The sequence below is a fragment of the Rhinolophus ferrumequinum genome, chromosome 10 (genome assembly GCF_004115265.2).
Source record: "Rhinolophus ferrumequinum isolate MPI-CBG mRhiFer1 chromosome 10, mRhiFer1_v1.p, whole genome shotgun sequence".
NCBI lineage: Eukaryota > Metazoa > Chordata > Mammalia > Chiroptera > Rhinolophidae > Rhinolophus > Rhinolophus ferrumequinum.
Genome location: NC_046293.1, coordinates 62,228,005 through 62,254,246, shown reverse-complemented (window position 1 = coordinate 62,254,246; position 26,242 = coordinate 62,228,005). Strand labels below are relative to the sequence as shown.

The 26,242-nt window shown below is 39.3% G+C and overlaps 1 protein-coding gene across 4 annotated transcripts in view; it reads right to left on the bottom strand.

Annotated features, from left to right (window-relative positions):
* Window positions 1–203: 203 nt before the first annotated feature.
* MSRB3 (methionine sulfoxide reductase B3) overlaps window positions 204–26,242 on the bottom strand; it is a 149,815-nt gene continuing 123,776 nt past the window's right edge. For all 4 annotated transcript variants that reach the window (XM_033117820.1, XM_033117818.1, XM_033117821.1 and 1 more), the window contains 2 exons: window positions 10,968–11,065; window positions 204–2,717 (listed from right to left, as the gene is read on the bottom strand). In XM_033117820.1, coding sequence (XP_032973711.1) covers window positions 2,553–2,717; window positions 10,968–11,065 — 263 coding nt within the window. In that variant the 3' untranslated portion in view covers window positions 204–2,552. The remainder of the gene's footprint in view (window positions 2,718–10,967; window positions 11,066–26,242) is intronic.

Genomic DNA, 26,242 nt, shown 5'->3' with positions numbered 1-26,242 from the left:
GTTCATTGCACTCCATATCCTGCAAAAATAAATCTAGTGCTCGACAGCTGACATTATTGCTCACTGACATTTTAGTAATATATTTCCTTAACATAAGACAGAAATATACTGAAATTTGATACCACTTAAACTCAAAAGCAATCTGGAATTAAACCACATGCATATACCCCACTTTTTTTCTTTCTTTTTTTTTTTTTTTTTTCCCCGATGGATGTTACATTTTTCTTAAAGTTGATGCTGGAAAACGTGGTAGAAGAAAAACTGCCTTTCCGTGAAACAAAGACCAAGGATTAGAAAAAGTTTTTTTTGAGGAAAATGTTAAGCCCTACAATAAAAATGAAGGAACAATGAGAATCCAGAGTCTGGGGAGAGGGAAGAAGCCCCTCATTCATCTTCCTTGTCTACCCCAACACCGTGGCTGGTGTCCAATGGGCCCCGGGGCAGGCCACCATCCGTAACTGGAGTGATATGGTAAGTGCTGTGTGTGCCCGCAAAGGGCAGACTTCACACTGTGACAGGAAATGCCCCGAGAGACCCACTTCTTTATCTGACTCTACATGGGTCACTGGGGAATGTTGGGGCTCCCTCTGTGAGGTTGGGAAAGGCTTCTAGGATGGTCTGGATGCTGAGGCTTAAATTATTTTAAATTTTATACTCATTTCTACAGGGGAGTGAAGCCTGCAAATTCCAGGGTGACCCCAGGGCCTGAGGTGAAACATCCTGGAGCTGAAGGAAGAAGAGCGTAACTTAACTGGAATTGCGCAGTTGTAGCATACATTACAATAAAGTCACTAGGACGCTAGGGCCTCACCAGGATGTCTGTAGAGACGTAGAAGAATGTGGACATGACCACACTGACATTTTGATTTGTCACAACTTTTCATTTTAATTTCTCCTTATTTCTTTAAAATTGTCAAGTGTCCCTCTTTCTTATTTTTGTCTCAGTGTTTATAAGATGTCAATTTTCATAAACTTTCAAAGATTTACAAAAAATAATATTTAAAAAAAGCTACATTTCAGGATTAGCATTCAAGGCTACAGATGCAATCCACATCACTCATAAACTGCACCTTCACACCTGGCTGCAGCAGTATCTACTTGTCTCACCCTTGCTCGTAGCCCCGACAACCTCCCTGTGCACGATGACGTCCACTCCTCCAGACTAAATGCTCTACGGCAACTGAGCAGAGCTTCTCAGAGGAAAACCAGCCACATTGCTACAAAGAAAAATTTCTGGCTCTTAGCCCAACTGTTTCCATACCAATCAGCTAAGTCAACCTCTTCTCCTCCGTTTCTTTCCATTTCAAATGCCTGGGCTTTGGTCTTTGAGGCAATTAGAACCAGATCAGTTTAATTTTACAACACTGATCTTAACTGTATAGCAATATATAATAATTTTGCCCTGAGTGTCAATTATTTTACAAATATTATAAGTCCCAATTTATACAGGAAGAATAAGCATGGAGGACTAGGTGGCTTGTCCCTTGCCACACAGCAGATTAGTGTCAAGGGTGGGACTGGAGCTCGGGGCTTTTTCTATTTTAAGCCCCATCATCTGGCCAGAGTTCACCTGTGCACAAGGTCCCTCCCTCTGGGTTCTGTTTGTCACTTGCGGTGCCTTGTCAGTCCTTCTGCACCGTACTGGATATTTCAGGGCCCAGGACTTCCTCTTTGGCCCTCTCTGCTCTCTTTCTTCTGTGGCCTTGATGAAGTACGTTGCTCCCGATATTTTATTGTATTTAATACAGTGGAATCCGCCACAATACCCTTCCCGATGCAGGTGCTATTAAGTGTGCAGGGACAGACTTATAAAAGGCAACAGTAGGTGTTGTTCTTTGTGAACTTTGGACAAAAATGGGGCTCAACATTTTACAGTTGTCTTACATTCCAATGTCTCCAATGGAAAATAATATAAAATAAAGGCCTAACCGTGAGGTAATGTTTACTTCTCTGCCACAACACTCAGTATGCCCCCTCAGATCTGGCAACAATTTAACATAAGGAAAGACTTTAGACCTTCACACCCTTTTAGTGAGAATAAACGACCTTAGCTCAAACTTTCCACAAAGCTAAGAAGTCTCATAAGACATCACTCCATCCTTATCTTAGGTAGATCTGCCCAAATGCCTCAGGCCATGTGTCTCGCAGGTCTCCATGTCCTGCACTTCTGAGCTCTGGTCTCTACATTGTATAGGAGAGCTCGATTTTCACGTTTGAAGAGCAAGCACCTTCTGCCTCTTAAGCAAGGGGGTGGGGATAAATCTCAGAAGAAGCTATGTGCGTGAAGAAAATAATGCCAAATGGTATTTAAGTGGCTTGTGAAGAAGTTTCACAAAGCTATCTCCGCTCGCTAAAGTTATAAACAGTTCTGGATCTAGTCAGTAGCAAAATACATTGACGGCCAGGGCCTCTATTTAAGCCAAAGAAGAAATAGATCAATAGCACAAAACCGCCCTTATACTTTTTGGAAAAATATATCTAAGATAGACAAGTTTGAAGTTTGTTAATAAGCTGTGTATTAAGTACTCTTGTTTCCATGGTTCCCCAGTATGCTACAGCTCCGTCTTATCTGCCTGGGCTGGGCTGCCGGCCCCACTGCCCCCATCAGCGCCACGGCTATCTGCAGGTGTGAAAGACAAGGAGGCCGAATTTATGCAGTATCTTTTGCCGGTTGGACGGGGTCCGTCATCAAAAATGTGCCCGAGGTGAGCACCACACTGAAAGAGAAAAGCAAGATGTAAGCGAAAAGCGTGTACAAAGCAGGCTTTGAGAGGAACTCACATTAAGCAGTTTAAATGGATGACCAGCCTGTAGAGAAATGATGGAAACCATCGTGGATGATTTCTAACCCGCCTGTCAATAGCTGCAAAGATGGTTTCTGGCAGGCTCTGCACCACATGCTGAGAAGAAAAAACACTAGAATTGTGCATATCAGAAATCATTTAGGAGCCACTGTATTTTTTGATCTGTGAAGTCTCTCAGCCAGCTGAAAAATGACTGCAGTAATTTTATGAATTGAGTTGACCCTTGATCTTCCCTTGTAAGAAACATGGCAGAATAAAATCTCTTCCCCCCACCGGCATTACTTTTAGCTTTGGATGGGTGCGTTTCAGATATGCAGAAGTCCACTATAAAAGATACTGTTTAACTGGCCATGACGGAGGTGATGTTTGCTTTCATGGGCAGTAAAACTTAACATCAGAGAAGTATTGGATGTTCTTGGAACCCAGCAAAGCCACGGCAAGGCTCCGCAGATTTGTCATGGTCACCGGAACAGCAAGTGTGGCGACGGGGAACGGCGCTAGTCCACACGATTGTTTTCTTCTGGCTTCCAATAGGTGGAGTGCCATGCTGACTTCTTCCCTCACATGAACTGGATTATTACGTGGAGAAGAAATAAGCAGCTTAGCTCAAATCCATGCTACTGACTATCCAAAAAGCTGGGGAAGGAGAAGACGCACAGAATCCAGACAGGCAGGACGGAAGGTTGGTTTCGACGGTATTTAAGAGAAATACAGCCCGGAGAAAATGTCTCCAAAAAGGCTTTCTCACTGAATAAAGCCCTGCACTCTGAGGCTGGGGACGGCTCCAGGCGACGAAAGCACACGTCACACGTACCTATTGCCCACCCTTTCTCAGCAGGGATGGGGTGAAGGATATGGAGACTTTAGTGCATCACATCTAACCATCCAAACTGTTTTATCTGAAAACAGACACCCAAACCTGGCGGAATGACTTCCATTCATTCATCTGACATATACTTATGGAGCACCTGCTGTATGCCAGGCACAGACTCTGGAGATAACAGGCTACAGTCCCTGGCCTCCTGGAGCTTATATTCTAATGGGAGAGACAGACAACACATACACGAGGAACTAAAGGAACTGCAAAGCATGGTAGGTGGAAATATATGCTAAGAAGGAAAAGAAACGTGACATGAAGTGCCAGGGTCAGAGGCTGACCTTTCAGGTACTATGGTCAGGGGTGGCTTTCCTGGGGTGACTTTGGTATAAGGACCCGACGGAAGGGCAGGAGTGGGTATCCAGGGAAGAGCATTTTGAGCAGACGGAAGAGTCAACATTTCGTGAAGAATATGAGAGAAGAGGCATATGGAGGATTTATTAATTCTTCTCACTGCTTGTTTGGTGTATTAAAAAAAAAAGACTTACAAACTGCAGGAAAGGAGAGTAGGAATTGACGAGGGAATGGGGCTAAGATACTAAATGGAGATGATGAGAGAGAAGTGAGGGATGGTGCTCATTTCAATGGGAAAGAACTAGAATCTCAGTTTCCCTATTGAACGTGTTCGATTCAATTCTTAAGGGGTTTCTAGTTATTAATAAATAGCACAAATAGCAAATTTGGCTATATGGTACTTCCCTGTTAAAAGTGTCTTCTTATTTTACTGCCAGCATACTGTGTCAGCTTATTAAAGAACTAAAAATGAACCCTGAACTGATTTGATCTATTGCCTGGAAAATATGAAACAGGCCTAAAAAACAAATCTTGCATTATTTTACCACATTCTATGCAGGTTTAGGTAATATCAAGGCTGACAGCTCAGATTGCTTTTCCTTTCTATAAACAATTGAGGCCAAATTTTCAGGCATCAGCAGCTAAGATGCACCAGTGAAAAATACATATGCTTACCCAATGGACACAGGAAAAGACCTATTTCTGCCTGCCAAAACGGTCAGGCCAACAGGAACTAGCGCTCTCGGTGACCAGTATGTGTGCACAATTATCGATCTCACATGCATCTCTGGCACTTTGATCACTCAGCATCTGAGAGGTAGAGTTTTCACATAAAAGCCTCAGATAGTTTTATTTTCTTTTTAATGAGTGAATACAGCTATCTGGGCAAAATAAATGATATTGCCTTTATTAATCATCTCTTGGACGTATTCAGAAAACAGTTCTATTTACTCCAAAAATAAAGGATAATAAGGATATATTTGAAGCCATATATATGGAGTATTTGCGTGATCTTCATTTTCTAAATCATTTTTTAAAAATCCAAATTAGAGTAATTTAATCGGTTGAACTGAGTTGGTTATTGATCTGCAATTTCACTTGCTAACTCTGGAAAGGAAGACACAGATTCTACATGTCTGTAATGTAGGCAAAAGAAAACATGAGAGGGGCTAGGAAGAGAAATTATAGTCAGGAAAAGACAACAAAAATCATTTGCAAACAACTGTGTGGGTTGTGGATGGGGTAGGGAAATCCTCAGAAAATGGTGTAAAAATGACAGTGACAGCATCATCACGCTTGCCATGAGGCGTTCTGGAAGATTCACACCAAGCTCAGATAACTGAGGGAGGAGCAACGCTTCAAAACAGCAAGCTGCTCATTTATACCCGTGCCACCATATGCACGTCCACCCCCATTGCCTGCAAAGCTGCCAGGCCATTTGTATGAGGGAAGCCTTAACCACACAGCGCCATTTCTGCTTCCTCCCAGGTACCTCTAGTCTCGCATAGAAGACTATTACCCGGTTTCTTTTAAAAGTACATAAGCCCTAAAGGCTCCTCCCCCAGAATGCACATGGAGCCCATTCTTTCCAGCTTCTACCCCTGGCGGAAGGCTGGGATGATGAATGGAAGTTGTCAGTGATGCATTGTTTCTTTAGCCGCCTGCGAGTTCTGCCTCCCCGGCCCCAGCCAACTGGCAATGTGTTGGGATCTCTCAGCACACCTGGTTGTAACTGAAACAAACTAGTTGCCCGATGAAGAAATCTCAGAAACCTGCTGTTAATGATTTATTTTAGGGTAGAATCTTTGGTGTGCATTTGGAAAGTTGTTTTAAAGTGATTATGTATTTCTATATTTTACATGTAAAATACAAACTACGACTCTTCTGGCTCTCATTCTGAACAAGCATGAGCTACGTGTTCAAAAGAAAATGTTTTAATTCCCACAAGAATCCTTTATCACCAAAGCCTCCCTCTCAGAAAAGTCGACGACTACAGAACCTGCAGAGAACCAAGGGAAAAGACACCACCACCCCTCAAAAAAGGGGTTGAGCATCAAATTTAACATAACTCCTCGGATGCCGACTGCAATTCTCATCGTGTGCATAAGAAACACAAACAGTGCATTCAACGTAGTTACATACCTCTGCACTGATGTTATTTCCCACTGTCCGAGAGGGTTTTCTCCCAGCTATTCCTGGGATGTTTGGGGCTTTATTATTGTCATTTTCTCTTAAGTGTTTGATCTATAAGATGAAGCAGTTTCAAAGCAGGGCTTTTACACTTGGGCACATGGGGCAGGATGGGAAGGAGAAAGCGTTTTAAGAAGAAAAGCAATTTACTTTGCCAGTAGTATCCTGTTTTCTCCCACCGTTATTGAAGACACTTGTGTGTAAGTAGGGCGCTTTTCCTCTGTGCTTATGATATTAATCTTTTGCCAAGGAAATGATTGTGAAGTCACCAGTTTAGCATTATGATTTTACTGAAAGATCAAGAAAACGAGAGATGGGCTGTGAGCCTGAAACCCTATTGTAACACATGGGCATCTTTAATCACCAGCGATATATGAGTTGTCATCTGCAAAAGATTAATAAGGTTTGGGGTTTTACCAAAAACTGCTTAACTTTTGAAAAATACTTTGTATCAGTAGATATTTACCTTTACGTTGATTTGGTTGGGTTAGAAGAAATTAATAATGATCTAAAACAAGCTTAAGGGACTCTACCATAGATTTAAGCAGTAATGGCAGCAGTCATAAGTAGACTCCAACTTGGGTAAACTCAGGGATCTGATGGTTTCCTTAAAGATTATTACAAAAAGGTAAGTGAATTATTGGTCTCCCATTTGCTTCAGATGTCAAATTTTCATCTACAGAAAAAAGAATTTTTCCAAGTAGTTCCAGGAGGGACTGACTTCTCTGAACCACAGCTTAAACCATGCGAACCTTACTTCTTTGCACTGAATTTAAACTCCTGACAAAATGTTGCTTAACCGGCTGGGGTTGGAGGATTAGGGAGAAGATGTCAAACAGTGATTCGTAGTAGTCAGTGAAACTGGACTAGAAGCAATGTATTTTACCACTAACTGAAAAATGTTAATTAAATACAATTAAGGAAAACTCTTTATAACTGAAAATGGTTAGGAAATTGCTGCAGCCAGGAGAAAATACATGTGCCCACCAAAGTGGGCAAATATAAAATAAAGATCCTCTTTGGAAGGGAGAAGTGGAATATAATTCCTCATTCAGTAGGTAGAATAGTAAAAGAACAAATACGGACAAATACGGTTGCCACAAAAACCAGAATGTAACACAGTAACTTATTTCCTCCACCAGCAGGAATCCTAAGGAAGCCAGTGAAAGGTCTCCATCACCCTTGCTCATTTTCTGAGCTGTTAACTTAAAAATTGGGCCATGTGCGAGGTTTCATACACAGCAATCCTTTGGCAAGGACCCGATTGCAGTATTTCTCTGAAAAGTGACGATAGTACTGAATCAAGCTTAACTTTCTAAATAAAATTTTACTAAAATAATCTTACCTAAGAAGTCACTGGACACATGGAAAAACTACAACGTAGTGTGAAGAGGTGGTAGGTTATGGTTCCCAACAAGTCCTGTCCAAATATGAGGCCTAATTCACTGCAGAGTGTGATCCATGGTACAATTAAATATATATATATATATATATATATATATATATATATATATATATATATATATATATATATATATATATATATATATAAATACTACAACAAGGATGAGGGAACAAGAGGCCAAAAAAAAATATTGCCATACTACCAGACAAGCAGGTTGAGTCTACTGGTCTTGCCCATGGAAGTTCAGTTTATTTACTGCATCGTTACCACAAGGAAAGAAATAATCCACATAACATGTCCAACTGAGAATGTCTATGAGATACTAAAATCATCTAACAGATTCTTCATAATACAAACCACGTTGATGCAATTCAGTCCAGAGCAAGGATAAGCCATGTGAATTCAAAATACAACAAGAATTTTAGAAAGAGAAGAAGCAAATCAGTTTCCCACACTATCACCATCAAAAAGGAAACAAAATTTTTTTTAAAAAATGGGAGAAGTTGCGAGAAGGAGAAGTGACTATATAAACTGAAAGAATGGAAGACAAAAATGATAAACTGGTAATGAAAAATAGTGGTAAGAATGGGAAACTAGGAAGTAAAATACAAGTGGTTACTCGAGCATGGAAAACATTAAATCGTTTTTGTTTTTTTTCAAGTCAAGATAAAAAGAACAAATGAAAAAAATAGAAAAGACAAAACTAAAGAAAAATGCAAAACAAAAGAAAAATAAACGTGTGTGTGAAACACACAAATAAAAAGACAAAAACATTGAAATGAAAGTTACCCAGCACGTTTGAATTTAATGAGCTACTACTGCACCTGTGTGGCAGCCATCCCCTGCTCGGTCCACATGTGAGAGAATCCAGCAAACATATTATTTTGGGGGCTGGATCTCAAGTATTTTCTACATGGATCTTCGTAAAGCATGCATTTTGACACATGCCTTCACGGAACAAATTCCCCTCCCTCTTCTCGTTAAACTTAGGACTTTTATTTAAGGAAGAGTCAAACACTTTCTAAAGATCAGTAGTAAAGCTGGTGGCAAAGAAGCTGAAGAGGAGCCGGTGGGTGTTGTTCTTCACCCCACTGCTGTCACCTCGGCCTCTAACTATAGGCTGAGAGGGCTTGGCTTCTCTTCCATGAAAGTTGTCTAATTTGGGCACAGTGTGCGGGTTTCATGTGTCTGATCACTGCAGGACACCTTCATCATGGTCTTTTCTTGACTACTGATGTTATCTCTGAGGCCCGCAAGAGAGGAAGGAGTTTATTCAACTGTGAATTTGAAGAATTAGTCACAAAGCCATCAGAGAGTGGGGCCTCAAAGAAAGTTATCTTATGCCTCACTTTTTCTGTGCCTTTTTTGTTTGGTTTTCATGGGACTCAACATTTGAAAGTGGGTTCTAAACAAAAAGGAGAGTAGCAATCATATAACAGCCTCTATGGCGGAAGGAAAGAAGGAAGGAAGGACTATTAGCCTTAAAAGAGGCCAACTAAGTATTATCTATATAACTAAGTTATAAATTACTATGTACCATGCCACCCAGTTACTATTTTGTCAAATATTTTAGATTCCTGGGTAGATAATCATAATTAGTTTTTGCAGCAGTTATAAAAATATCAATAAAATTCAATTGGATTCAAAACTGAATTGAATTTAACTAACTGCTGGGGCATCTAGGATTCTTCCCCCTTATTTCTTTTTTTTAATTTATTGGGGTGACAATTGTTAACAAAATTACATAGATTTCAGGTGTACAATTCTGTATTACATCATCTATAAATCCCATTGTGTGTTCACCACCCAATGGAGAGTCAGTTCTCCTTCCATCACCATATATTTGATCCCCCCTTATTTCAATGTGACTCTTTATCTATCTATCTATCTATCTATCTATCTATCTATCTATCAATCATTTATTGTAAAGAGCTCTGGACCCAAATTCAGTCTCAGTTCTGCCACTTAAATCTATGTAAATTTACATAAGTTTAATTGCCCTCCTGTGCCTCAGTTTCCTCAATGGTGAAATGAGAGAATAACAATATGTACCTAAGAAGGTTACTGTGAGCATTAGCCAGGGGAGCTTTTAAAATGCTGATGTCCAGGCCTCACCCCAACCAATTAAATTAGAATCTCAGGGGGTGAGAGCCAGCATCAGGCAGTTCCACTGTCTTGCTCAGGCTCACATATCTGAGAAACAAGAGTGAACTGAAAATGTGACTTAGATAAAATATGAAGTCTGCTTTTCAAGGGAGAGAGCAGTTCTCATACTTGCAAGACAGTAAACTTGCCAGCCTTATTTTAAAAAAAAAAAAAGAAAGGAAGAAAACCAATTCATCAGATGGTTAGGGTCAAACCAATCTCCCTCCCTACGTGGCAGTAAATATGCCACCTACTCCCTAAAACTCCTGTGCCTGATAGAGGGGGTTAAAGGGCAGGCAGAAGAATGCTGAGGGAGGCCCACGTGGCAATCACTTTGCTTTACAGCTGCCTGATTGTGTCCCCTTTACCTCTGATTTGTGCAACAAACGTCCCCCAACAAAATACTCTGTGGTACCAGTGAATTTCAGTACCAGAATACTCACAGACTTTACATTTCACTTATTTAAGGCAGGTAAGAACAGGACTATCTACTATAGAATAGAAAGTACAGTTGCTCTTCTTCTGGGTGCCAGAAGGTTCCGGCTCTGTCTCTATAGGTTAAGCACAAAATACCCACATATTCAACTCTCTCGATCAGGATGACAGATTAAGTATGTCTGCCTCCTCCTCAACACACGCTCATTTCCTCCCTTAGAGCCAGCACGAATTTGGTGAAGGCAGAGTAAAAGGAACTAATTAGAACATCCGTGGCCATGGGGATACGTCTGTATACGAGAAGTGGAGAAGGAACTGCCTTATCCCGTCTTCTCACTCTGCACTCAGACAGCCTACCACTGAACTTCGGCTTCTGACTGCCCTTCTCCGCCCGCCCTCCTCACTCCCACCCAAAGAAAGCTGTTTCTGGGGTCTTTGTTGACTGGCTTTGGATTCATTCCCGTTAGAGGTATTCTGACTGCACAATGAGTACACAGAACCACAGGGAGAGGAGTCTGTAAACATCAGATGCCGTGAGGCCCCACAATGACATCTTCAACTGAGTCAGCTGAAGATGATTTTTGTTACCAATGGTTTTGTCAAACCGTGTGGAAGCCAACGACTGACACTGACTTGGCCTTGCTCAACACCTGAAGACTGAGATGTCATTAGGACTTGAGAGAGATTTCACTGTGGTTCTCTGTCCCTTGTGTGATCGGCCAGTCACTTGGCCTTAGTGGCTCACCACCAGGAGCCTTGGGAGTGTCTGCAATGCAGATGGCGCAGCATACTGGGTTTTCAGGTGGGGCTCACTCACCTGAGAGCAGCTTGTTTCCACTCGGTGCATCCCGTAGGAGAAGTCATCTGTGAATGTGATTGCGTCAGCGCTGATCACATCATGAAATGATGGCCAACCTGGGGCAGGACAGGCACAAGCACCAAGACAGACAGGGGAGAGAGAACAGCCTCAGGTTAGAACACAATGTTAAAGAAACACTACACAAAGAATGCAAGTACTTAGGATATGAACCCTGCTTAACTTTTTCAACCTGGAAAAAATACTGTCACAAGCTGAAGGATAATATATTTTGCAAGAGTGCAACTATTTTTGAAGAATAACTTTTTCCTCACATTCAGATGTTGCATCGGGATTTTCTGCTCCATGAGACAATCTTAGACCGACCTGTAGTTTTCTAGAGCATCCCTGCGTTTATAAAGCTCTCTCTTACCATTGTCTTTCATCTCTCTTATCTTCAGAGTCACTGGGCACAGCCCTGAAGCACTCTGAGTCTTACAGTGTGATGTTTTCCAAAATACAAGCCAATTGGTCTGGCTGTTAGCTTTTCAACTATTCTACTCCTATTGAGGAAGAATGCTTGTTCAGTACTTAGTTTGCATGGTCAAAATACTGAAAAAGGAATATTCTGTTGTTTCCATCTTAATCTAATTTCTTGGGACAGGAGAATCTGGAAAGCATTGCTTCTATCTATTTTATGGGCAAAAAGGCTTGTTCACTTCACAGGAGAAAGTCATAGCACAGAGTACTCTTCAGGCATCTCTGGGTAGCACCTTCTCTCAAATAGCATCTTGTTCCAATTTTCATGTATTCTAATGATTTTTAAAATATGCACACAGCTTTAAGAAACTCAATGGTAAATGGACCATAAGATTGTACAAATGTTCGTGAGTGTATAGTCAGGTTTTATATTCAGTACTTATGGGCATGTTTTTCTATGTTTCCAGAAAATATGTCTGCAGTTACTGAGCTGAAGCCTGCATCCCCAAAATGATGAAAGAGGTGCGATGTCGCTGAATTGCTGTTGCGATTTTTTTTTTCTTTTTCAGAAGCCAAATTTATTCCTGCAGAAAGGAGGAAACCCTTTAAAAACATGGTGCTTTGTGTTAATACACCCACTGAAAGAAAACAGAATGCAAACTGCAACAATATGATTTCCAGTTTCAAACAAAACAAATTAGCTCAGGCCAAATTTTTGTAAGAAACTCCCTGAAGCTCTCCGTCCCCCACTGCACAACAATGTAGCTTTCACTGTCAGTGCAAGACTTGATTCCCCAGAATCTGAACACTTTCCAATTCCTTGGTTTGAGTTCAAGATTGCTGCAAATCGCCAAAAAAAACCCTTAACCTTCTAGTTATAACATTCCACAAAAATTAATTATGCTAATACTCACCAGTATTCTTTAGAAAACTTCGCTTTTCCCTATTGTCTGCACTCTAAGGAGAATCTGAAAATATTCTAGGCTATACTTATTTGGGTTATTAATGATTAATTGACACATGTAGGTGTTCTTTGTTCCATGACAGAAGTGCCAATTGCTAGTAAAGAGAGGTTTCATGGTGATGTTTGAGGACATTGATAAATAATTTATCTATGAAAAGAAAGAGAACATTCTGTATTTTTTTAACCTCCCATGTCAGAACTCATTTGATTGCAGTTTATGGCAACTGATATTATGGGGGTTTGTAAGTGGGAAGAGTGGATGGTAGGGAGCAGGATAAGACTTGCCAATGTTACACAGACAGTAAGGGCCAGAGCCAAAACCAGAATCGGGAAACTCTGACGTTAGTCTAGGGCTCTCTTCTTATCTTCCACTTTCTCCCCCAACAAAAGACCGAGAGGTTGTTCATTTGAACACTGTAGCAGAAAGGAGGTTGCAGGCTTTAAGAAATATGTTTACTGCAATGTCTGGATTAGTTGGTAGTTACACAGTTACACTTCGGGACCTCCGGGTATAAATGTATCCTAACCGATACTGATTCTCCCACCTAATGACCAAACTGTTCAAAGCGAAAGTCCAAGAGTAATGATGTGAATGATATAATCTAATTTGGGATTTAGATAATTTTTATTCATTTATCTAAAACAGCAGCAAACAACTCAGAAGCTCACCCTTGGGCAGTAAAATTGAGAAAACTGTCAATTCTATTTGGGTTTTCGTCATACTAATTCTTTCCTAATAATTGTGAATCATTGCCAACTAAAGACTTTGGGGAGGAAAGGGGACTGCTTTCCAATGAGCTATTAAACCATACAGCTCTACGTTTTGTCTCCATGACTTAAATATTTATAGAATTTTCCAGAAGAGTATATTCAAGAACAGAGCAGGGTGATGTGGAGTTACATGGAGTAGAAGTTCTCAAAAGATTTCAATATTTCCAGGAAAACTGTTGACACTTCAATAGTTTATTTGTTGTTTACCGTGGTGCATTTAAACACTGGAAGAGACTCTTAAAAAAAAAAAAAAAAAAGACATTTCAAAACTCCCCAAATTCAGTGCACCTTTGCAACTGTAGAAGAAATGCGATTTTCAAGATGGAATATTCGATCTGTCACCCAAATCTTAATTAATGGAGGCTAACTAGGAAAACCATGTGGAAGAAACCATGTGATGGGACACAGTTCAAAAGAGAATCATGGCCAACTTCAAGAAGGCTAACACAGGAGAACGCTGAGTTCTTTTGCTAGGTCTCTCAAAAAAGCAAAGTTATAGAAAGATCTATCAGAAAGGTAAGTCCTTATTGACAATCAAACGAAGCAGGACCTTCACCCAAGAATAAATGGTCTTATGGCAGAGAAGCCACAGTGATGACAGCACTTTGAAAGCGGAATTCCCTCATGTGAAAGTATTTAAAGGAGGAACTCTTCACTGCTGTAAAAATCCTCAAAGGAGACCCTGCCCCCACTACTAATAATAAGGAAAGTGCTTCAAAGGGTGATAGGCAAAGGCTGAAGCAATCTGGGTCTTGTTGAGAAAATTATCTTGAGCAAAGGGGGAGGGGGCGGTGTTTATGTCAGTTTTGACATTAAAGAAAGATCATCCATCCTCCTTTCTTTAGGATTTCCCTTTTGGTCTTCTCATCTAACAAAACATTATTTGTTTTGGATGCATTCCATGCACTTTTTAAAAGAAAAGTCTATTAAAAACCTGTATAAACAGAGTTGGCTCACCCCACCCCCAATAGCTCCCTTTGTTTCTATTTGATGAGGTTGGATTTGGGTGTATTAACATTTTGTTTCCAATTCTAAGAATATACACTGTACTTTCTAGATATTAGCCTATTATTATCAAGAATATCTTATATTCAAGAAATAGCTTCTGCCCTCAAAATCTTCTCCTCCCCAGATAGCAAATAAATACAGGTACAACTAAAGCTGGAATATGGCAGTTCTGCTTCAGTTTGATCCAACCGTCAGGCAAAATCAGCCTGCAGACATAACTTAATACTGCTGGTATGTGAAGCAAATCCAAAATATGTTCATTTACATCTCAAATACAAGAGAAAGTGATCGAGTTTATAACTAGTAGATTTTCGGTGCTTGCTACCACATACACTAGAATAAATATTTTAGATCACAGTAAAAAGAATTATTCCCTCTCACTCATGTAGCTTAATAAAGCTGCTCTGAGTCTACTTGAACCCATAATTGAATAGTGACATAGCTCTCCACAAGTAGTGTTCTGTTGACAATTTTTAAATGTTTCACTCCAAATGCCTCCTGAGAAAAACTTTCTCAGCTCTCTATCCCAACCTTTTCCTATTTCCTTTCAAAAATCTTTGAAGTTGTTAAAACGAGCAACAGATTATAAACAAGTTGAAGACAATTCCATCTGAACCATGTCTAGAAAATGTGGCCTTCCTTCCCCTACTCTTCATTTTACAAGGATTTCTGTACAGCTTCACTTCCCCTATATGCTCCCAAACCTTCAGATAAAAACTAGAAACCTCACCAAGTTGGCTGCATGACCCATCAGCAGAACATAGCAGAAACTACCTATGACCAAGAATTCATTCAACTGAAATGTGATTACAAATATTTTGTTATCTTCAAATGCAAAATACATTTGAGCACAGTAAATCCCAGTTGGGCTTGGGTGATGGTTTAATAACGACGATATACATTTCAGCATGGATTCGGTGAGGCGAGCTGGAGATTTGCAGATCTCTATTTTTGTGTGTGTACCAATTCTCACAGCTCTATAATTCCAGGACCATATTTCAAAATATGTAGCTTTCAGTTTCTCTGAAGCTAGAATCTGTTCATCTCACTGACTACAATTCACCTTATTAGCCACCTTAAGCCAAACAATAAAACCCACTAGGAAGACCGCCTACTAAAAAGAATTATTTGAAGCTTAGAACTCTGATTCTTGACCACTTATTCACTCCAACTGATACTTCAAGTACAACTTTTATCTCATCTTTAAAAGGATGATTCTCTATTCCCCCTCAAACACCCAAGTGTACATACTAATCAACCAACGACACGCATGTGGTAGAAAATCAAATACTGCAAAAAGGACACACAGTGAATTATTCCTTTTCAATTCTCCAGTCCTTGCAGACAGCCATGTTAACAAGGATTTTTGTTTAATTCTAAAGAAATATGCTTATGCTGTTATCTCTTGATTCCTTCATTTTAAATCTGTGCTATCCAATGCAGTAGCTACCAGCCATGTCACAATTTAAATTTAAATAAAATTAAATTTTCAGTTCCTTGGTCACAAACTCACCACATTTCAAGTTCTCAATGGTTACATGGAGTTAGTAGCTACTATAGTGGAGACAGCTACAGTTTATCTGTGTATATATTTCCACCATCATTTCCACAGAGACAGAACATTTCCACCATTGGACAGTGCTGTTTTCGATATTAATGATTGCTTCTCTCTTGTGAATGATGAAGGGTTAGTATTTAGACTTACACTAACCTCCCATCTCCTTTCCCCTTCCAATTTCTGATGGTTACATCATTTTTAATTCTTTTAAAACCTTGTTTGCTAACGTCTGTCCTTGAACTAAGTTCAGTAAGAGCAAGGAGTTTGTTTTGTTCACCACTGTATTGCCAATCACTTAAAACAGTGCCTGCCATATAAGAGGTGTTACAGAAAGCTATCTGATGAATGACCGAATGAATGCATGACTCTCATATCGCTTAGTATCAAGTGACTCCCTGCTCGGTAAGATTGCCTGACAGCCCCTCCCCCCACCAATTCCTTCCTCCACATTCCAATGCCCGAGCATAATTAAGACTTCTATGGTTTTCTACAGATTGATTCTAAGAGTTGAAACCTAGTAAACAACATTTGTATCATTATGGTTATATACAGAGGTAAAGAATGCTGGGATTATATTTCCATTTCCAACGGTCCAATCAACATAATCCCAGGCTGCCTAAAGTCAAACATATTTTCCTTTTTTTTACACTGCATCACATGTTAAAAGGCATGTCATGTTTTCTTCTATACTTTGTTTGCACCATGACTTTATTATATAATTGTACAAAATTTTTCTGTAATTCAACATTTTAATTTTTGATTTTTTAATTACAAATATTTCAAACATATGCTAAAATATATAGAATATAATAGGCATCCATGATTTGACAGATATTAACTACCAAGATTTAACAGATAATAACGTTTTTTCTATAGTTGCTTCAGATTTTTGTTTTTCTAATAAAATGTTATAATTACAGCCAGATCTCCCTCCAACCTTCTCCCCTATTCTTACACCTCCTGTTACCCCAAAGATAATTGTTTATGTACCATTCCCACACTAGTTTCATTCACTTTCTACATATGCCTATACCTAAAACAACATATTATGTTGCAGACATTTAAAAATTTATGTAAATGTCATTGCATCATAAGTATCTTCAGGCAACTTATTTTTTCATATTATTTGTGGTGTCTGGTTGTTTGTTTGATGTTTACACAGCATCATCTTATTTTATAATTGAAATATTTCAAATATCTCTGAGGATATGAATTAGAGGATAGTTTTATTTTAGTTTTTCTATGATTCTCTAAAATATTTCTGCTTCCTCTGGGGCAACTCTTTTCTTTATCTTGATTTGTGTCTTTCATGCTGTTGGTTTTCTTTGTATGTCTCTGCTGATTCTCTGGTGATCCTTGATCAACCATCTCTATTTAAGGATGGAGGTCTGGGCCAATTTTCCTGTGCAGCTGATGTAGGCTTCCTCTGCTGTCAGATACTGTATGGGCTTGTTTCCTTCCTGCGTTTTAGCTCTGAACAGAAAAGCTGACTGGGAGCTCTGGGAACACTGTCATCATTCGCTGATGGACAAGGCTTTGTCCTAGGATTGGACCGTTGGAGAAGGAAATAGCATCCAGTCAACACCTGATGGAGAATGGTTTACTCTGGAGTACCACACCTCAGTAGCTGCCCCAGTTCTCCCAGACAGGCTGTTTAATATCTTAAGAGAGCAGTCTTCCAGTTATTATTTTTTTTCCTGTAATTGATGACCTGTCATTCTAAATAGGAAAGTGAGGAAGATGTAAAACTGGTCTAGCTGTTCTTTAGACCTTCAGTTGAACACCCTGTTGTCAGACCCCCATTTTCCTCTTGACAATTCTGTACTCTGAGCCTCTTTATAATTCTTCTGGGCATCTCTGCAATCATTCTTATACAGATTTTGGGCTACAGCTTTCTTTAATCAGTGCATAATTAATGCATTTCCACCCACTTTTTTTCTTAGAAAAATTGGTTAGAATTTGTCTGCTCAAGGCCCCTGCCCCCACTCCAATTCTTTTTGCAATGTGTTTCTTCTTCTTCTCCGCCCCTCTTCCGGGGGCGATGAATTGAACTGGGCCAGTTGGTTTGTGATGCATTGGGCCAGTTCTCTTCCTCCTTCTTTTCCTCCTCCTCCTCCTTCTTATTCTTGCTCTCACTTTACAGGGGTCTCTTGGGAGAAAGGGAACAAACGGTATGCTCAGCCTATCATTTTGAACAAGAAGCTGAGATTTCTTTTTAATAAACTGCAGATTTTACTCTCTCGATCTAATATTTTATGGGAGGAAGCAACAGTTTCGGGCATCATAATTTTTCTACTAACCACAACTATATTATTTTTTTACCTTATTGATAAAAATACCAAAATCAGTGTACGGTTTAGCAGGTTTAACTGGTTCAGATTTGTCTCTGAGTAAAAAGTGATTATGGGCTAAGTGTGTGAGATTAACACTTACACTATAACATCTGCCACGGCCTCTGAGTTAGAATCAAGGCAGGTCAGCATAGTCTCCTCCCTGATTGGTCCGGTGGAAGGAAATTTCTTGGACTACTTCTCAACTTTATATTTGATTGTCGGATACAGTTTGAGGATTTATTGTATTTCTGCCCTCCTGCCATTGCAAATATAAGGACAAGTATCCCCCTAAATGCTGATGACACGATTTCATTACTGCAACCAAGCAATAGTCTCAAGAGGCAAACTATTCTAGTCAAGAAAAGAGTGTAACAGAAATTATGACACAAAGAAAATCACTGGTTTGGGCAAACAATCTCCCATGCTTCATTCAGCCTTATTAACCAGAACCTCAAATAAAAATGATACTTATCTTAAAAAGCAGGGAGTTTAAATATATGTATTAATTAGCATAGATCTACATAGACTCGAAAAATTCATGAAGATAAGAAACGCTAATTTAAGTGCAATGTACTATTCAAGCATCAATTTGATTTTGGTTACTATTTACCTTGCTTTTTCCTCTTGTTGTCAAGTAACCCAGTGGTTCTAAGTGGCAGTGGCACTGCTGCCAGGGACATTTTGAATGGCATGATGATTGGGGGCCAGCTGAAGGCTTTCAAACAGACTGACATGATCAGACTGACATGATTAGGAAGATGGTTCTGGAAGCAGGCTGGAGGGTGAGGGATAAGAGGAAGGATGGGGACAGGTATATCAGATGGAAGACCATCTATGAGAACAGAATTGATGGAGCTCTAAATGAAGACATTTGCAATGGGACTGGAAAGCTGGGGAGAGATTATAGAAACAGAGAGCAGAATTCACTGCTTCTGATGACTGAGGTACCTGTAGGGGAGTGGAGGAGGACAGAAGCAACTGATTCCTGGGCGTGCAGTTTGTATGGCTAGCTGGATCGTGCTAGTCATACATTCCTTCCAGCAAAAATAATGAAATCAGGTTAGTGTAGAGCTGTCTAGGAGCAGAGGGAAACAGGGGCTCAAACCTGAGACTCTGGCTAAAGGTACAGATGTGAAAGTCATCAGAGTACAGAAACAGTAAGGTGACGGATAGGGAGACGTAGGAGGTGAATATAGCCAGAGTGCAGAGCCAGACAGGTGTTTAAAAAGTAAACTGAGGAATACGAGTCGGTGACGGAAAATGAAAGGGAGCATTTCAAGAAATAGGAGGAACAAAGGGGAAGCAGGACAGAGTCAGATAACAGAGAGAAAAGCATTTAAGGTTGGAGGGCAGACGTGATCTACAGAAAAGACAAGTCAAACAATATCTGAGAGGAGACTGCTGGCTGTAACCCTGAGGAGGTCTCGGGGTCTTTAGAAAGAGCCATTTCTAATGCCATGATAACAGAAGTAGAACTCTGTTGGGTTGAAAGGCATATGTGAAGTGGAGCGAGTGAACAAAAGTCTACTCTTTACAAAGAGTAGGGCAGGGAAGGAAGGGAAACTAGGTAGGTGGATATAATGTTTGTGCTAAAATATTTGGATTCTGGGGGTCCCTCACACTGACCCACCTTGCCCTGTTCTCTGAAGCATTAAAAATGTTACAACATTACTTTTCTAACGGAACTTCTGCAATAAAATGAGTGATATGAAAATATTTAGACATGTTAAAAAATCTTAAGCGTTACTCAAATGCTGCTCAGAAGCTATATTTGAAGAAAGACTGAGCGACTAAAATAAAATTCCATCCCTGGAATCTTTTTTTTATCTTTATTTATAAGTTGTCTGTTGTTATTATTTGTAATATCTTTTGGTCTACCAAACTGAGTCATGAGTGCAACGTTTTAAGTGACCATGGTAATCTGTTTTGCTTTTTGGCACAAAGTAGGTACTCAATAAATATGGTTGAATAAATAAATCCAGAGCTTTAACGCAGGGTCAGGTTCCCATCAAGCATGTTCACAGCACATATTACTTTCTCTCCAAAGCATGTACCACAGTTTGCAATTACTTATTTATATGGACAATTTTGGATTAATGTCTTCTCTCACTAAGCTCCATGAGACCATGATTGCTTTGTTTACTACGATACCCTCAAGCCCTAGCTCATGAAAATATCTGTTGGATGAATGAATGAATAACAAAAATATCATAATATATATCATTATTTAACAACAAACTTGGACTTATTTAAAAGATTATCACTTAGTTTGGATATGCTATCACTGGGCCAACTGAAGAAATTAAAAATTTAAAAAAAAGGCAAAGAATCTCTACTCGTTTGCTTCAGGCGAATTGTTTTACAAATATCAAATTTTAAATGTGGTTCTTTTCCTGCCTATCAAATATAGTGCATTTCTTCAAACTGATTATTAATAATTTCCTGTGTGGAAACCACATCACCTTATCACCCATAATCATTGCAGGCATTTGAATCTATTAAAGGAGACTGACAGAAGACTATCAAGAGCACTGAGGTGTCCTTTGGGCAGTGTGAACATCTGGTGTCTATTCTCTTTGGAGATTAATAACGTAGCCATACTGCAGCAGGCTTTGCTGGTTCCTTTGAGGCCTGCACAACATTTTTAAATGGTTCCAAACACACAAGATCTCTAATTGGTATGGATTTCATCCACAGTTTCCTCACGATCTCAGAATGTCTCAGAAACTCCTAAGCAGGAATTGACAGGGGCAAGCTTCTCTATTTCCCTTTTTGGAGGCTGCTATTAATAATTTTTTTTCAGGCTCAATAAAATCACTGAACTCAAACCATTTCAACCGAAAAACTGGGGAGCGGGGCTTTATTTTCCCTGGCCTGAACACTGTCTCTTGCTACTTTAAATCACAGTTAATGTTTTAAAAACTGTATCTTACACATAAGTCAGTTGTAGACTGCTAGCATCAAAGGATCTGAGCAACATCACATGTAACGGCCTGACCTTTAGCCATCATTTCTAAGTGCCATTAAAAAATGTCTCTCAAACTGGTCTTAAATTTAGTGTTGACCTAGTCACCTTGATCCAAAAACATTCAACTTTAGATGATTATTTTATTTTGCTTCCAAAAGCCCTTCAGTCCAGTGAGGTATCCATTAGGGAAGCTTCACAAAGAGTTTAGAGTTTGTGCTTAGAATTTATTAGCTACATCGGACAGGAAGATGGTGATTTGGGTTGCTTGCTGAGTGAAGATTATTTACTGTGCTTAACTGACCTTAAGAATACCAGGAGGGATTTAGGATGGGGAAATTCGAAGAAATACAGGTTCTATTCTCAGCGACATGCAATTCAGACTAAAAGTGAAATAGTGTTCCATTCAACTGCAGTCCTGAATTAGGTCTATTCATTACACAGCATCATTTGGGACTGTCAAACTATTACTTACATTCTTTCGTTGGGTACTTATCAAAATTTTCAAAATAATTCCTCTCCTAAATGCATGTGCCTGATAAAAATATATGATTACTTCTTCTAAGAGGGAGGTAAGCCTTGAAATTCTTTTACTTATCTAAATTTTCTCCTGATATTTTTCTCGAACTGAAATCTCTCTAAACTTCTGAATAGCCTTTAGATCTTTATTGTACTATATATTTTTAAGTACTACTGTCTCAAATAAAATATTTCCTTGTTTTCATAAATCTATGGTTCTTCACTAGTCTACATCAACTTTTTATGATGCATAAAAACTTAGTTATACCTACTATGATTTGAATGTCTGACAACCCATCTTGAAAAAATATCTTGAAACACAGCAGATTGCTCAGAAAAGCTATTAAACACAAATATTTTAGAAGAAAATAATTGCTTAGAGTTGTTTACACAACAAAGGATGTTTTGCCTTTGTAGCACACAGGGCAAGATGAAGCAATTTATCAAACACTGTACATTTCCTAATATATTCGATGTTTTAATACATCAAAAAGGCATGAAGCAAACTACGTAAAACCAACTACATAACTATTCACTCTTTTTAAAACCCTTTAGGGAAGTCTTTTGCTAACACCCAATCCCCATTAGTCTGTTCTTCTTTTTCACATATTTAATCATATTCTAATTATAACTTACTGTTTATAATGTTGTTTGTTTGTTTGCTTCTTGCCTGTATTCCCCCGACTAGAATGAAAGCTCCATGTGGTGCTTTCATTCTGTTTCATAACTGTTTAGTTCCTGTTTAGCTCCTAGAAGAGTGTCTGGCATTTAATAAATTTTGGTGGAATGCATTTTCTATATGCACTCTTGTTACTCTAGAAGTCTAGGATTTAAAAGTAATCCTTGCTTTGCTTTTAAAATACACAGTCACAAAAGTCTTTGTTATAAAATTAGTTATAGAATCTCTAGGTCACTTCCTAATATTTATGAAAGATTTTGGTGCCTAGTTGGCAGTCTTCTCTCCACCCCAAACTCCCACTGATATGCTAGGGGTCCCCATGAAGGTAACCCACTTACCGTCCCTCATTTCAACAGTTCTTTGAACACCTGAGAGAGCTGAAACTAAACTAGCCCACGGAGCCAAAGTCCTGTATCAAACAAGACCCAAGGGTACAAGAGGCTTTTTGCAAGTCGAAAGTTTCAATGGCTTCAATTCTGACCACTGAGAAGCTTAATGCATTAAAAATTAGATGTCATGGCATGAAGAAAGATGAACTTCAGATGGATGAATTTGGCTAACGTGGTAGGGTACGGCACACATATTTTAATTTGGCACTGAACTACCATGACAAAACAAGAGGAGGAAAATTCCATAAAGGTCTAAACGGATCCACAGTATATTCCGTGGCCTACAGGCTGACATATCATTCTGTCAGTGGTGCAGCAATATTGGAGTCCCAGTTGTAAATGATGCATAGTGCAGGTATAAGACTTGGCTCCTGAGTTGTCGAGTAGGCACTAAATAAATATTTGTTGAACCAAATTGGGACTGAAGCAAATATTAACAAAAATTGTGAAAATGATATCACAATGAATCAATGTATGTATTTCAGACATTTTGATAAAGGTCACCTCTCTAGTGTGTATGGCTTCTTATGTCACAAGGCCACAGTCTATAACAGTCCATGGATTACTATCTCTTGGTAGCATGTCATGGGGCACCTATGCAATATCTTTCTTCTTTTCTGATGTGAGGAGCATAAAACTTTGAAAGGCATGATCAGCATCCATAAACATAAAGCACTCTAGCACTGTTGCCACAATATATAGTCGCCTTTTATTTGGGTATTTGGCCTCCTTTTAGTGTAAAATAAAATTTTTTTTAAAGTTTCAACCATGTATTATAGTATTGTATAACAGCCAAAATTATGGTCTTAAAGGCTAGGTAAAATTAATTTTTAATTACATTTCCCATATTAGAAAACTCCCTTAGGGGAAATTTTGTCAAGGTATGATGCTATATAAAAGATTTTTTTAAATCATCTACTTTCACTTAAGGTGTAAATCAAGAGCCAGTATAATAGCTCTTTGGTCTTGAATGGTTTTTATTTTTGTGCATTATTATTTGTAAGGGCTCTCTCACACAAATAATTCTGACCTCTCAATTAATCTCAACTTTTTGCTCAGTTCTAGGTATGGGCCTGGGTTTCTGACTTCAGAGGTATCTTAATGTTATTACTCTTTTAACACCTTGTTGCTTAGCTCCTGTTGCTTTTTAAAACTGTCATACACACATTTATTAACCATATGTAAATGCATCCATGTGAATATATCATACATACTTTAAATGCGAAGTTCTTTCCCCTATTTTCTTGGCCCTTTTCCTCACCCTGCAGGAAATCTATGCTAACAGCCTGAGAAGGGTGCTACGGCATTTTTACTTCTATTATCATAGTCTTATAAAATCATAAGACTCCACACATATCAGCGTAAATGTTCTAGTAGCTGCACAATATTACCCAGATAAGGTAACCCAGAAAGTCTGAGATGTCGCATCTAGCTAGGCACCAAGGCAATACAAACGAAGTAGACATCTGTTGTCGGGCTGCGGTGTATGGGTCTGAGATATTCTGGAGAGAAACAAAAGCAAAAGCCAAAAAAGCAGACTCTGGGAAAGGAAGCAGCATAGATGAGGACTTAACAGTCCCCTTGGCAGAAATCTAACGAAATAAAATAAGTTTTTGAAAAAGCAAAGAATATTTTTTCAGTCCTGAAAACTATTAACATTGTACAACAACTTTTGAATTGCTATCAGTAAAGCAGCAGAAAGGGTGGTGAAATTTAGAAATACCCCAACGGTGATAAAATTCAGAAAGACCCCAAATACCCCAGTGACAGTGCCCAGGCCTGTGCGCTGTGGCATGAGGGGACGGAAGTGTACAGCCAGGGTCTCATTCTGTATGTGATGGGTAAAAGAAATTGGACATTACAAATTTCTGGTGAGGGTAAGGGGGACTTGGAGACCAATCTGGAGGTGTGAGTTATTCTCACTGACAAAGGCAGGGTGGAATGGAGAGGGAACGAATAAGAGGAAATCATTCTGCCCAAATATAAAACCAATGGACCACATTAAATTTATCACCCAGGGGCGTTTGTATCAAAGCATGCAAAGGCTCTACTCTGAAGTGGGAGAACAGTTTAAAACTCGAAGGTGTCCCCGGAGTCAGTAAGCGCCAAATGCAGAATTTTCCAAAAAGATGAAAATAAAAATAAAATAAAATGGATGCAGAAGTCTAAACACAGGCTTCAGTCAGACAGTTAGGACCCAGTGTTGCTCCTAAACTGCCGCCAGGTGAATAATCTACACTCCTCGCGCTCATGCGGGCATGTACACTACAGACAAAGCCCAGGTGAACAGGGAGGAGACTCAAGGAGAAACCACCTACCACTGTTTTGGGACCAAAAAAAAGCATTAGAACTTCCTTTCATAAACGAGTAAGCTAAGCAAGGAAGGAAAAAAGTTTCCAATAAAAGAAGTCTAAGTTCTCAAAAGACAAATAACAGGCTTTTTTTCTGGAAATTTTATCACAGAAAACAGAGAAATTAAACTACAAACACTTCACGACTCTCAAGGAAATTAAAGAGAATATAGGCTCTGAGAGATTTTGAAAGGAGATAAATGGACAACAGAATGAAACCAAAAGTAATTGGTAGAGTCAAGGAAAAAAATCCCTATTATTTCAGAAATAAGAAATGCATTAGAGGGCCGCTCGGTGGCTCAGACGGTTGGAGCTCTGTGCTCCTACCTCTGAAGGCTGCCAGTTCAATTCCCACATGGGCCAGTGGGCTCTCGACCACAAGATTGCCAGTTCGATTCCTCGAGTCCCGCAAGGGATGGTGGGCAGCGCCCCCTGCAACTAAGATTGCCTGCAACTAAGATGGAACATGGCACCTTGAGCTGAGCTGCTGCTGAGCTCCCAGATGGCTCAGTTGGTTGGAGCGCGTCCTCTCAACCACAAGGTTGCTGGTTTGACTCCCCCAAGGGATGGTGCGCTGTGCCCCCTGCAACTAGCAACGGCAACTGGACCTGGAGCTGAGCTGCACCCTCCACAACTAAGACTGAAAGGACAACAACTTGAAGCTGAACGGCACCCTCCACAACTAAGATTGAAAGGACAACAACTTGACTTGGAAAAAAGTCCTGGAAGTACACACGGTCCCCCATAAAGTCTTATTCCCCTTCCCCAATAAAATCTTTAAAAAAAAAAAGAGAAAGAAAGAAATGCATTAGAAATATCTAACAGCAAAATTGGCACAGAATAAAACTAAATCTCTGACAAGAAGAAACAGCTCAAGAAAACTGAATATGGAAGAAAATAGACAAATGAAAGTACATATACATATATGTGATGTATTTGGAGAGCAGACAAAATATGGAAACTTTAAAAGAGAAAGCAAAATGAATTAAAGACAAACATTTTCCAAGTTAAAACAGAAAGACTATGAAGAATGAAGAATTAAATCTATAAGTTATGAGTTCAAGGTGTTTCAGGAAAAATTAATACAGATCATCAAAACAGAATTATACTGAGAAAATTACTTAACATTCAAGATACAAACTCCTGAGAGCATCCAGGCAGAAAAATCAGTTACCCACAAGAAACAAAAATTATGTCATTTCTGTTTGCAAACTCCATTCAAGGGTCATTCGAGAAGTTCTATTTTTTTCTAAGTTGTTGGGATTTTTGCTTCTAGTCC